Raw genomic sequence first — 14,615 nt, 5'->3', positions numbered from 1 at the left:
TGATTATTAGCAAGCACTCTTACACAGGTCAGCAATGCAAAAAGAGCAAGCAGGACACAGAGAAAGCACAAAACGCACAGTTTGTTGGGAAAAACAGAGCAGGAGAGAATTTAATGTTATTGCAGAGGTTTATGCTAAAAGACCTAAGTAGATTAAAAGACTGAAGTGCCTGACTGAAGTGCCTACGTGCCTGACTGCACTGAAACAAAGGAAAGAGATGCCTTCTGGACGCCCAGCTCAGCTAAGATTCTGATTCCTGAAAGGAAGAGGCCTGGGGATTTTCTGCTCCGACAGAGGAAGAACAAAAGCTGCTGCAAATGTAATTCAGGAGGGCCAGAGTCCATCCCAAACAGTAACCAAAGTTGGCAGCCTAAACATTATCCACCTGGTGCTGGCTTTAGAGGCATGAAGGAGACACAAGTCACAAGTAACAAGGAAGGGATCTTGGATTCCCCCTGTGCCGCTTCAGAGAGCTGCTGAGATCCGGCGCTGTGTCTAGGGAAGCCCTGCACTGAAGCCCTGAGAGATCCCTGTGTGATGATGTGCAAGTGAAGCCTGGGTTTGCACCAGAGACCCAAACAGGTTGGAGATGCCAGAGCTATGGGATGCTTTCCAAGAAAAGCTGCACATAGGTAGTGGAACCGGCCTGAGAAGGAGATGTCTTAGCAAGCACCAGAGCTGGAGGGCCAGAACCATCTAAGCCATTTTACATCAGATATGAAGCTAGGGAATGTGGTGTTCGTCCTGCTGGCCTTTGGTCCAGTGCGTCCTCACTTTGTCCTTGTGCCTTCCTTTTGGAATGGTAACGTATGTTCTGTGTCAGGTCATTAGATGTTGGGATTCTGTGATTTGCTTTTGGGGGGATTGTGGGTAGGGTTACAATTAAGAGATTTTTTTTTCCCTGAGTCTCAGAAGGAATGCTGGACTTGACCTGTTAAAACACTGTTGAGACTGAAACACTGCGGGGAGTTTTGGAGTTGTACTAAATTATTATGACATGGCCAGGAGCCTCTGGGAGTCAGGAGTTGAATGTGGTGGTTTGAATTAAAGGTCCCCCATAGCCTCAGACACTTGAGTATTCACTCTTCCTTCGATGGGGTGCTGTGTGAGGAGGCTTAGGAGGATATGGCCTTGTTGGAGTAAGTATGTCTATGTCGCTGGGAATGGGCTTTAAGGTTTCTACCATTTCCAGTTCACAACCTCTGCTTACTGCCTGTGGTTTAAGATGCGATTTCTTAGTGTGCTGCTTCAACCACCATGCCTGCCTGCTACCCCGTTTCCCTGCCATGATAGTGATGGACTCTTAACATTTTAAAACTGTAAATACCAGAGACTAACTACGGAGCAGAGACTGAAGGGAGACAATCCAACCTGATACAGCTGTCTCCTGAGAGGCTCTGACAGTACCTGACTAACACAGATGTAGAGGCTAACAGCCATCCATTGAACTGAGTACATGGTCCCCAGTGAAGGAGCTAGAGAAAGGTCCCAAGGAGCTGAAGGGTTTGCAACCCCTTAGGACGAACAACAATATGAACTAACTAGTACCCTCAGAGCTCCCAGGGACTAAACCACCAACCAAAGACTACACATGGTGGGACTCATGGCTCCAGCAGCATATGTGAGGCAGAGGATGGCTAAGTCGGTCACCAATGGAAGGAGAGGCCCTTGGCCCTGTGAAGGTTCTATGCCCCAGTGTAGGGGAATGCCAGGGCCAGGAAGCAGGAGAGGGTGGGGTGGTGAGCAGGGGAAGGGGGGAGAGAACAGGAGTTTGTCCTTGTTGTTCTTTGGTTTTTGCTTATTTGGGTTTTTTGGAGGGGAAACTGGGAAAGGAGATATCGTATGACATGTAAATAAAGAAAATATTTCAAAGAAAAAAATTAAAAAATAAAAATAAAAAACAACTGTAAATACAAATAAATCTCCGTTATAAGTTGCCTTGGTCATGGTGTTTTATCACAGCAATAGGAATGTTACTACAGGTAGAGTTAGGTGCAGTGAGAATTAGAATATATATTATATATAATGTACATACACAATATACACAGGTATAACATATATAATATATAATGAGTTAATCATTTTGAACAGAATTTTGTACATGCCAAACACTGCAGATCTATTACACACTGTTACCCACACTCCATCATTGTCAACTAGTGCCAAGTATTTACAGAAAATTTTACTGCTGTAGTTTATGATTTTCAAAAATAAGTTAGCTTTTAATCATTAAAAATGAGAATAAATGCTGCACGCAGTGGTGGCGCACGCCTTTAATCCCAGCACTTGGGAGGCAGAGGCAGGTGGATCTCTGAGTTCGAGGCCAGCCTGGTCTACAGAGTGAGTTCCAGGACAGCCAGGGCTACACAGAGAAACCCTGTCTCGAAAAAACAAAAACAAAAACCAAGAAAAAAGAGAGAGAATAAATATAATAACAGGTCCAAGCAGTGCCCATCTTTCTGCTTTGTTTACACACAGAGCAGAAGTTTCAGCCAGTGTAAACCAAGAGGCCTTCTTAGAGGAAGGGCGTTATATAAAGTAAAAGGCAGATGTTCATAGCAACAAAGAAGCCCAAGGCATTGTGCACTGGGAGGTGGGGGCAACAAGCATTCTGCTCCCACATATGATCACAACACACTACCATGCATATTTATAAATGACAGCTCTAGGGCACTTTATAATCACAACACCGTTCTATAGGGACCACAAAAGGTGAGCTAACTTGAGGGAGCCACCCAGAAGAGCTCTTTGTGGGTTGTGGAGATGAGCAAGCCCCTAAGCCCCATGGTGTGTATGACAAGCAAGCTGCATGGCATTCCTCACTGGGAACAACCGACTTGTGACATAGAGCTGAGCTCTACCTACCCTCACCGCTCAAATCAGGGGCTGCCCAGCACTACACCCCGAGAGCTCTAGACCCCTCAGCTGAAAAAAAATAGATAATTGGAGGGGGATTTGTTGCTGTTGTTGTTTAAGTTTAAAATTTACCATTTGGGGTTCTGCAGTAAATGGAAAGCCAGAAAGCATTTAGAGGGGAAGGTTGTTTTTTTTAAGTGACTAAAACATAAAAATAAAAATAGAGGACTAGCTATGTTTTGGCTCCGAGTCCCTGTGTTAGTCAGATGCTTTGTCACTGTGACCTGAGAAATCAACTTTTCAAAGAAAAGGGGATTTTCCGCTCTTAAGTTTCAGAGATGCCTCTCTGGTCCCTGGGTGGTGGCAAGGCAGAAAGGACACAGCAGCCAAGAAGCAGAAAGGACACAGCAGCCAAGAAGCAAAGAAAGACATCAAAGGATCCAAGAACATGATGTGCTCTTGACAGACATGTTCCAAACCTCCTCGGTCCTCCAGCCAGCCCTGATAGTCTCCTCAAAGAGCATTCAGGTGAACTAACCCCATCACCAGGTTAGCACCCTCAGGATCAGACCCACTCAGAATCCCCTCAGCTGTGACCTTAACTTTGAGCCTTCGGGACATTTTCAGATTCAACGCAGAACAATCTGGCTCTGGGCTAGTTCACTCACCTGTCTTATAGTCTCTGCTTCAGATGGCTAGCAGCCTCTGCCTCTCCATCCTGCCCTGGGAGCTGAAGAACCTCACCGGTACTTACTAGACTCGACAGCAGCTGGAGCCAGCCCCGCAGAGCCCAGGTACAGGACAGCGGGAGATCTCTGCTCACAGGGTGCAGTGGGGACAGGACAGACAGGAACAAAGAAGCACACACTGGGAAAAGCCTGAGAGATGAAGAGAAAGAGACTGGGATGGATGGAAACCTGAAGGGATGGAAGGAAGGAGAAGAGAAAATGCAAGAGGGAAAGAATCCATTGGAGGAGGGGTGCTTCTAGAATCAAATCAGCTACTAGGCACCACAGAAGTATGTCTGGCACATTTCAAGGAAAAGAGAAAGAAAAGAGGGCAGGGACCAATAGAAATGGTGACATAAATTTGAGGGGGGGCCTTAGTGTTTTTTTAATTTTCTTGTGGTTTTCAGATAAGAGAAATGTAAATGGATTTTGAGCCAGATGCTAACTGAACTATCAGTAAAGGTATATGTAGGAGTGCATCTCATCAAGGCATATGTTTAGAATGTATCTAAGAAGAACAATGGTCCCAATAAACACGTTGCTAAGAATACACAGAGCACAGCTGAGTATGTGGCTCAGTGGCCCTATGTTTAAAAAAAGGGGGGGGGGGAGAAAGTATCTACAAGGAAGTATTTGACAAAAAGATAACCGAGGAGAATTGGTTCAAGGGACTAGAGAGATGGCTCAGGCTAAGGGAAAGTGTGGCTCTCACAGAGGACCACTCCAGCAAGTCAGCACCCACATCAGCCAGCTCACAACTGTCTGTAACTCTAGCCACTATAGGCAGCTTTGCCTCCTGCCTGCTGCCCTGCTCTCCGCCCCCCCCACCCCATGTCTGTCTGTCTGTCTGTCTCCCTTCCTCCCCATCCTCCTCCCCCCTCCCTCCCCCTTTCCCTCTCACTCTCCCCCTCCCTCCTCCGATTCCCCTCCCCATCTCCTTCCTCCTCTCCTCCCCAACCCCTTCCCTCTCCCTCTCCTTAAGTATATGTCTAATAAGGGTGTGTCTCAAAGGAAATAAAGCCAGTAGATCACCTTCACAAAGGACTTCCATAAAGCACACTTAAAGAACACTTGCTGAACTAAAAAGGGAACAAACCTTTGTTGTAGTGCTGGGCACAGAGTAGTGATTTGCTGTAGCTAGTTTTCTTTTAGTACAGGTTAAAAATCATTTTTAGAGCTTTATTGTGAAGAGTACAAATACAATATTAACTTAGCAAACAAAATAACTCTAGTCCTTGCTTTAAAATTAATGGGGTAATTAAACTTTGCAACAGAAACAAAACAGGAACCCCAGAATATGCCCAGCCTCCTGCTCCTTCCCCCAGCTTGGCTTGTTTTAAAGTCAAATTTCTACCCCTATCTGATATTTGGGTGGTAACGCTGAGTTTAACACAAATGGCCCAGACTTCTAAATAAAGCTATTAGAAATATCAAATACAGTGCCCCTGCTTTTTAGCTCGCTCACTTGGGACTTTGTGCCTTGAGTGAAAGATCTGAGGCTGGAAAGACTGAGCAGAGTAAGAGCAGAGCAGAGCGTCTACCTCTGCAGATGGAAGCTGGGACCTGGCTGCAGTGGGAACCCCAGCCCCTCTGAAAGACAGTTCATGCCCTTGGGCTCCCTCCTGTGGCAGACTCGGGAAACATGAGAAGCACCTTCCAAAGGGTGGAGGGGTAGGTTGGTACTGCCCAGAGATTGCACCTGGATGTCTCTCTCTGGGAGGGTGGAAAGGTGGGAAAGAAGCCAAGAGTATAGAAAGGGAACTCACAGCTCCACCTGGATTATGTCTATGAATAGAAAGATCTGTCTTTGGCAACTCTACCCAAAAGATAAACCTTTTAAGAGTGAGACACTGATTGGCACAGCACCTATCTGTGTATCCGCTCAAGAAAGAACTTGAACGTGTGCATTCAGGTCACAGTTATTGCTCACTTTCCTTACCCTCAGGGGGTTTCCAAACTCCAAGCTGCACACAGCCAGGACGTATATTTATAGTCATCTGGTAAGGAGAGGGTGAGGGCAAGCGAGATATTATCTGGAGGATCTCAGAAAGCTGAAAGAACAGTACAGAGAGCAAAGACGGTTTGCTATTAGTGCAGGCATCTCGAGTCCCTGTACGAAAGGCCACGTGCTGTCCCTCAGAAAGGGTAGGGGTCAGGTGAGGAGGGCTGGAATCACAATTCATACCTGGGAACAGCCTCGGCTGACCACACAAGCCTCAACGACTACGGTGTGAGTCCCCTACCTAGTGGCCTACTGTGACTGGGGGAGGGGGGATCCGATTTAGCATTTTATAAATGACCATAGTTAAATCATGGGAAGGCTGGAGGCTATGATTTTCCAAGTCTCCTGAGGCTTTATCCAGGAACACTGACTAAGCAGCAAATGAAAACCATCTGAGCCTCACCTGGTGGAAGGGGCCTGCACAAGCACCACCCAGGAGCTAAGGAAGCCCCTCTGTATGAAAAACCAGGAGCACCCCACATGGGCATCACCCAATGGGAATTTCCAACCTGACATAAGGGATCCAAGTACAAATGCCAGGGACCAGCAATGATAAAGTATTCCTGTGGCCAAAAGGTTTACAAACGAAAACACAGCTAAGGGCGACTGTGGAATGTATTAGGCAGCAACTATGCCACATCGTAGTTCAAGTTGTGTTTATGGCAGTGAATTTTGGCACACCTGTCTGATATGGATAGTCACCTGTTTTTAGACAGCCAGGAACCCCTCTGTAGGGGTACAGTGGGGGTAAACAGTTAAGGGACACTGTCCCACACAAGCACTGAGAATCAGTGTCAGCTCCTTGTGTAACCCACACAAACCCTCTACCCCTGACAACAGACACTAGGCCTGAAGAGATGGAGACGGGGCTAGGGACAAGGACGGGGCCCTGTGGAGTACTACCATCTCCTCTCAACCCTAGAATGGACAAGCAGTCTTCAAAGAAGAAATGGTGACAGTTCTTATTGACTGAGGAGCAGGCGAAGTTTTGACATGACAGATTCTGAACCTGCACTGGAATCAAAGTCCCCGTACCACTCCTGCAGGCAGCTCCGGACACGTGTCTAGGGATGGCTCCTCCCCATGCATTTAGCCCATGATGTGAGAAAGAGAAAGGGGCGGGGGGCAGGGTCTCATTCTGTCTCAATGTGTAAAATGTCCTGTGCACTCACTGACTTCCAGGCCTGGCCAGCACTGTCCTGGAAAAGGCCTGTGATCCATATATCTGGTATTTGGTTTCCTTCAATAGTACCATCCTTTGCTCCCACCTTTCTTACCCCGCTCTCCCTCTCTCCCCCCTCTCTCTCTTCCTCTCTCCCCCTTCCTCTGTCTCTCTGTCACCCTCTCCCTCTCCCTTCTCTACCCTTCTTTTTTCTACCTCTCGCCCCTCTCCCTCTCTCTCCCTCCCCTCTCCCTTGTCTCTCTCTCCCTTTCTCCCTCTCTCCCTTAATCTCACCCTCCTTCTCAGTCTCTCCCCTCTCTTGGTCTCTCTCCATCTCTTCCCCTGCCTCTCTCTCCCTCCTCTCCCTCTGTCCCCCTTCCCTCCCCCCATCTCCCCTCTTCAAATCCCCTTTAAAAAATAAGTTCCTTGCCAGGCAGACGCATGCACTCCCAGCACTTGTGAGGCAGAGGCAGGCAGATTTCTGAGTTCAAGGTCAGCCTGGTCTACAGAGTGAATTCCAGGACAGCCATGGCTACACAGAGAAACCCTGTCTCCAAAAACAAAACAAACAAACAAAGTGAAGTGTGTGCCCTGGCGTGCATTGCCCCTTCAGAGGAGGAACAAACAGGGCAGAGCCACTGTTCCAGCCAGACACCAGGAATACCCTCTGCCTGTTCACTTCCCCTTGAGGATGTAGCAGCCACCTGGAAGCAGACTTATTGCCACGCTTGGGTGGACTCTTCTTTGACACAGATTTCATACTTCTTTGACACGCATTTCATACTTCCATAAAGCTCAGGAAACCACACGGACAGCTTCCACACACAGGAAGTGTCATTGCCTGGAACCCCAATCCATAAACAGATGATAAAGTCAAAAGTATTTCTCCTCTTCCCCTCCCCCATCATGCCACCACTGGAAAGTAGAAGGACACTAAAGGTCTCTTCCCCAAAGCTAACTCATGTGTGTATGTGTGTGTGTGTGTGTGTGTGTGTGTGTGTGTGTGTAGCATAGGTACACATACATATATGCGTGTTTGTGTGTGCAGGCGCACATGTGCGTGGGTGGGTGAGTACACATATGTGTGTATACAGATAGAGGTCAAAGGACAACCTTGAATGATGTTCCTCAGGCTCCATTCATCTTTGTACGCCTAAGACGGGTCTCACATTGGCCTGGAGCTCACCAAGTAAGCAAGGTTAATAGGCTAACAAGTCCTAGGGATCAGACTGTCTCTGTCTCTCCCTTACTGAGATTCCAAGTGCCTGCTAACATACTCAGATTTTTAAAAACATGAGTTCTTAGAATCCATGGTTCCCACACTTACAAGGCAAACACTACCAAATGAGCCATCTACCAAGCACTTAAAAGCCCAATTTTAAAATGTTTAATTGTGCTTAGGAAAAACTTAAACAGTTCCATATCCTCTGTTGAAAGAACTAATCAATAATCAAAACTAAGCTGCACACTAGAATGTTTTTAGTTAATGTCATCTAGACTTATTTTCTGAATTATGAGCATAGATAGAATTCCCTTCATTATTATAAAATCTCTATTTATTTGCTTGTTTATTCATTTATTTGTTTGGTTGGTTGTTTTTTGTTTGTTTGTTTTTTTAAGAGATAGGGTTTCTCTGTGTAGCCCTGGCTGTCCTGAAACTTGCTCTGTAGACTACTTCAACTCAGAGATCTCCCTGCCTCTGCCTCCCGAGTACTAGGATTAAAAGTATGTATCACCACCACCTGAATTGCTAAACCTCTATTTCATATCAAAATGGTTATCAGTTGAGATGACTATATCCCATGAAGCCTTTTTTTTTTTTTTAACTTTTACTTGATCTCTCCCATGTGCACAAGGCAAGACATGTCTGTGCCGAGGGCTCTCGATTGTTAAGATTGGTACAATGTTCTTAATGTTGCAAGAACCACCTGGTGCATGTGAGAAGATGAAACCCATAGGAAGGGAAAGGAGTCTCCATGGGACCCTCAGAGACCAAGACAGAAGTAAGTCCATAAGGCAAAGGCAAGCCCAGGTTGGATGTGGCCAAAGAGAACGGGAAGAGGACTGGGTGTGGAACCGTGAACATTGGGACTGGGGCTTTAGTCATGTAGTATCCCTATAACAACATGTAAAATCGGAGCACAATAAAGTAATGAAGTTGGAAAAGACTCAGAAAGTTCTGTCTACTGAACACAGAGACACTCCTCTTACCTCACAGCCACATGCCCTGAAGCTAAAAGATACCCTAGGAGTGAGGACCACCTATCCACTAACCCAGCAGCATGCACTCACATTGTTGCTCAGAGTGCTGCCAACACATCTGCTAGTTTTTCAAGCTCCTCATGAAGGCATAAAAGCTAGCAGGTGTGCACACACCTGTGGGACCAGAGGGGTATGGCAAGCATTGTCCTCCTGGAGTCCACAGGAGGGACTTCTTAGGGCTCGGAGAGAGAGCGAGCCCTGGAGCTTGTGGACAAGTTCATTGCTCCTTCAGAACCCAGCCCTCATGATCATCAACTGATCACTGGTTCTTTTGCACAAACCCTGGAGTCTCAGCCTGGAGACACCTGTCTTCTTTTCTGGTCCTCTGTGACAGAATATGAGCTGACCAGAACAAGCAACATCCTGGAATATCTGGCAACTGTCTTAAACTCAAAAAGAAGCTCAGCTCAGGTGTGTACCCATCTGGAACTCAAAGTGGATTCCTTGTTCCTATTGACTTGGTTACTGGATCTAAAAGACAAAATAAAAATACCCAAATCTTCAGGGGCAACTTTTATGTACCAATTGTATTTTTGGTTGTTGCCAACAAATTTAGGGATTTATTCCCTAAGCAGTGACTAGAGTCCATAACTCCAGAACAGGCACGGGATGGCCCTAGTGGAAAAGCACTCTACTGGACTGTCCTCCCTGGGTTAATGGTCATTTCTAACAATCTTCCCTGTCAGTGCCATGCTCGGGGGATGAGAAGAGTGTGGTGGGGCCTGATGAGAGGCCCCAGCTCAGGGACACAGGGATGAGACTGAGTACAGCGACTAAGGACTCCCTTCAGGGAGGTGCAGGAGGGAACGGTAATAGAACTACTACAGGCTCAAGAGAGGAGAAGCAAAGAGCTGCAGGAGTAACTGTGGCAAGAGTGCATGGAGGGACAAAGTGAGACCGAGAGCAATGATGTTATCAGAGAGGGAGGAAGACAGAGATGATGGATGGATGGGTAGATAGATATTACATTTCACGTACCCTCTAACAGTTTTACTGCAAGCCACACTGTGTTCAACATAATAAAAATATGAATATACTTGTGTTTCATCAAAGTGAAGTTATTCCATGACCTTCTTTGGTGTTGAAAACCTAGTTAATTTGGCCAGACTTTATAATACAAACATTCCCACTTAAAATTCCTTTTTAAATCTAAAATACAAATGTGAGTTGACATTTTTATGCCGTGCTCTTGATTTGCATTGAATTACAACCTTTGTCTTTTGCTTTGCAGCCTGGAACTATGAAACCGTGGCAGACTGTATTCATGGTCCTCGCTTGGGGTAATTTGGTTTTAACCCTTATGAAATTAGAATTCAACGCAACAATAACTCATATTCTGAGCCTTTTCCTAATATGGGATATAGCCTATTATTTCATAGATGCATAGATATTTAAAGTCTGAAGACAGGCAATTAGTGACAGGACCCTGCTCCCCACACAGAGGTGGACGTTTCATCTCCTGTAAATGAACTCATCCACAAAGAGAAATTCTCCTTTCAATTTTCTTTAGCTTCAAAGCACTAATGGAATTTCCTCATTGTAAGTTTGTGCATGTATATATGAAATTTTTAACCTGTACACATTACCTTTCACCTCCAACCTCATAAACCACAGCCAGTCTTTATGGTCTCCACATCCTATCACTGGGATACAAGATCCCTTAAACCCATGAGCCACTGTAACCCACAGGTATCCAGGTTGCCAGATGTGCCTTAGGCTTAAAGTTATTCTTGATCTTCATTTCAAATCGGAACTAAAGGTTTAGAGATCAAGTAAATGAGTTCCTAGTAGGAAATACTGTTTTTAGTTCCCTCTTTCTTCCCCCAATTTCAGAGACTGTCTTCACAGAGTCTCAGACATAGTGTTGTCAGAAGAGGAAAGAAAATGTGATTACTGTTGATGCTTGAGACTGGGAGATATGGTGTCACAGCATCATGGTCCATACACTCCATTCTACCATCACTCACAGGATAATCGACAGCACACCCTGTCATGGGCTGATGATCATCAGTGATATCCTTCTGAATCCACAAGTCCAAACTGCTGTCTTCCCATCACTCTACTTCCCTTCAAAGACCCAAGCTGAAGATCACAAAGCACACAGCAAAATGCCCGCATCTCCTCACCTCATTCCACTCACTGGAGAGAGAACACCAACATCTGTGTACAACCAGACCATGAGAAGGGTGGAAAATTCCACAGGCTGGCTCTGTCTATGCGCACTTCCTCCCCAAGAGGTGAATCAGTTTACCCATTTCTACAAGAAATGGGCAGGACAAAGGGAAGCAGAGAATGTGCTCTTCCCATCTGCCTGAATAGCCCACATGGTTTCTCTCATCGAAGCTAGGCAAGGAATCCGCTCTAATATCCAAACACCCCTTAATGACACAACAGTATAAGAGCTGGCTGCTATGGTTTCTAAACTCCCTTCCAGACCAACAGCATAATCTGGATTGGAGAATGAGCATGGCCTGGGTACATCACAGGGTTAGGACATGCTGGGTAGTCTTCCCCATTTCCCCAAAGAAGTTCAGTCACTCGCATACGATCAGAACCCAACAAAAAGAAACCTGGCCCCCACACATCCCCATGAACTGTGAGTCTCACACACCATCATGGACTGTGAGATTCCTGTATACTCCTGTGCACTGAGAGTCCCATGTATTTCCAGGAATTGAATTCCACACACCCTTAAGAACTGAGTCCCATGCACTCCTATAAACTAACACTTCAATCATTTACTAGGGGCAAAATAGAAATCTTTTACATAAGATGCCATTCTCTAGGTTAGTCCAACAAACAGAAGGTAACTTGAAAGGAGACTAACAACCACAGAAAAATCCAGAACATCTAACATTTCCCAGTGATTGACCACTCAAACTTCGTTTATATCTGAAGAACTTTTTATTGCAACCACAGTCTTCATTTCCTATATGGGGATGGGGGGTGGAGGGGGAGGGGAGAAGAATCCTGACAAATAGTTTATGGCTTTAAATACTTCTGGATGCAAAAGAGGCAGGATTTTATGTGCTAATGTGATTTTAAGACAAAGTGTTCTTGGGGCACTTCCTGTATGGGGGTAAGACCAACTCCCAGCTCCTGTAAAGGGACCCCACAAGCAGCTGGCATCCATGGAGCCCAGGAAACCCTTGCAACAATGTAACGAGAAAAAGGGGGAAAGCAGGAAAGCAAGAAGTTTTCAGAGAGAGAGAGAGAGAGAGAGAGAGAGAGAGAGAGAGAGAGAGAGAGAGCGCAAGAGAGCGAGCAGGGGGCAGGGGGTGAGACAAGTCTACTTGGTGCTTTTAGAAAATGTATGGTGATTACAGAAGACTGCTGTTAGAGCTCAGATACAGGGTGCTAAGACCTTTTGAGAACTGGCCAGTATCCCAGTAAACTTTTTAAATTTACTTGAAGTGTGTGCACAAGCTCTGTACATACATGAGCATCTGTGCACACATTCATGTATGAATGCACGCTTGTCGTCCCTTCAGGCTCCTTGAAGTAGGGCAAGACTGAGGGAGTGAAAACTCCCTCTAGTTTCCAGCTATGGTTCTAATCTATCAGTCACTCATGAGACACAAGGCAGGGCCCTAGGACTGCCCCAGAAGAATTTTAGGTATGAACAATGAACTCACTCAATCTTCCCCCCTTTCAAGCTGCTGAAAAACAGGGAGAGGGGAAGAAAGAGCAGCAGGCTGGCTAGCTTGCTTCACTTTTGCAAAAAGCCTCAACTCGTGGGCTAGCCCTGGTTTTCCATAGGATAAGCACCCTCCCCAGGGCACCTACCACTCCAACACTCCTCTCCACAGGGGCCTGCTCACCACCTTGGTGTTTTCTTAAGCACTTGTTCAAAAACACGTTTAAGTGGAATGCTTTCGTTTCTGCAGATTGCATTAATTATGGGCTCGCTAGCGCGCCGTCCGCATAAGGGCTGCCCGCTGGGCTCTGCAGACACCAGCCTGCAGGAGTGGCCGCGGTTGTGTTGGCCCGAGGTGGACGCGCTCAGCCCCCATCCACAGCGCGGCTTCTGGCACCTCACCTCGCGACTTGGCATAGCCAGTGCTGCAACTAAGAGAGACAAACTTAGAGCGGTCAACCACAGTGCCACACGCGCTCGGGAGCGCGCCTTGGCGCGCACAGCATCCTGCCCCTGAGGAGAGGACCCAGGAGAACAGGGACACTCCTCTATGCCTCCGGGGCTCCAAACTGTTCCTCCTCTATAAGTTTTTGAACAGAAACACCGTCCTTAATTCAATGTCATATCTGCTTCGTCTCAATTAAGGGTTCTCTGAGATGCTCCGCCACAAGTTGAACACATGCGCTGCGGCACCTTTTTCTCACCGAAGGGGGTTGGGGGAAAAGGGGTCCTCGCGACGCAGGAGCCTAAGATCGCCTGCTTCCTAATCCTAGGCTGGATCGGTGGCGTTGGCAAGGTGGGCACCCACTCCCGGTGAGTTCGCCTTGAAAAAGCTGAGGTGCCCATATCCTTGTTCCTGCGCCATCCCTTCCCACCCAAAGTGGGGAACTCCGGGCATTCACGCATGCTAACCTGGACTAGTAGGACCAACAGCCCTTCACATACGGAGTAGCTACCGACCCTGGACACGCACGCCGTGGGACTCTTCCGGACCCACCTGTTGGAGATCGCCGGGCCACCTGCTCCTGGAGCCTTGTCCCAGAGGAGAAAGTGGCTTCTCAGCGAGAGGCAAGGGGCGAGTCCCGGGACTTACCGTGAGGGCCGAGAACTTCTGCGCGGGCACTGGCGGCAGTAACGCAGCGAGCAGTGGCAGCCAGCACAGCTGTGGCGGCAGCATGTTGACGCTGGAGGGGACCAAGGGAGGCAGACGCCCCACGCGCTGCGCCCTGGCACTCGGCGAAGATCCGGTGTGCGAACGCGGGGGCGAGCGGGCTAGAACTGCTCTGCGGTCCTACGGCCGCTGGTGGAGACCGCACAGCCCCTCCGTGCGCTCTGGCCCACGCTCCTCGAACTCTTCAGCTGCCTCTGCTGCTGTCAAATAGCCCTAGTTTCCCGGATCCTCCCCTCCCGCCCTCTCCGCCCTCCCGCCCGCAGATCTCCTCCCTCCGCCCCACCTCTCTCGGCCACCGCGCCCGCGCAGGGGCCGCCCGGCGCGCAGGGCTGTGAAGGAGACAACGAAGGCTACCAGGACCAGGCAAGCGATGTGTTGGTGCTGTTTGTACGCCTCCTTCAAGCAAATGCAAGGGCACACCTTACAGGCCTGTACACTCACACAGGCTCCCTGAGATGCACTGAGCCCCTCCCTCCTGCCCCTGGAGGGTCCTCACTGCGTTTTGGCTCGCCTGTGGCTTTTACATTCACCAGAAAGTAGCTCTCTGAGACACTAACTGGTCATTGGCTCCTCAGTAAGGCCTCTGAGAACAACGTGAAATCCAGCATCTTTCCGCGGGGCAACCCGCAGGGCGGGAGGGATCTGAACACAGATCTGAGATGCTGATGACTTCCTTGAGTAGGGCAAACTTGGAGGAAGGTGAGCGTGCACATTGATGTGGCCTCTTTCAACAGTTTAGGCAAGCATTTCAGGTGTCCAGCAACAAGCGCGTCTGAGTAAGCTTTTGACTGTGATGG

At 47.7% G+C, this 14,615-nt stretch overlaps 1 protein-coding gene across 2 annotated transcripts in view; it reads right to left on the bottom strand.

Moving 5' to 3' along the window:
- Window positions 1-14,041, bottom strand: part of Smoc2 (SPARC related modular calcium binding 2) — a 127,504-nt gene extending 113,463 nt beyond the window's left edge. The window contains exon 1 of one of the 2 annotated variants that reach the window (XM_031354799.1): window positions 13,741-14,041. In XM_031354799.1, coding sequence (XP_031210659.1) covers window positions 13,741-13,824 — 84 coding nt within the window. In that variant the 5' untranslated portion in view covers window positions 13,825-14,041. The remainder of the gene's footprint in view (window positions 1-13,740) is intronic. The other variant, XM_031354798.1, reaches the window with a different exon arrangement.
- Window positions 14,042-14,615: the final 574 nt, after the last annotated feature.

Source organism: Mastomys coucha, unplaced genomic scaffold (assembly GCF_008632895.1).
Source record: "Mastomys coucha isolate ucsf_1 unplaced genomic scaffold, UCSF_Mcou_1 pScaffold5, whole genome shotgun sequence".
Classification (NCBI taxonomy): Eukaryota; Metazoa; Chordata; class Mammalia; order Rodentia; family Muridae; genus Mastomys; species Mastomys coucha.
The sequence above is the reverse complement of the archived record's forward strand: the minus strand, read 5'-3'. Positions and strand labels throughout refer to the sequence as shown.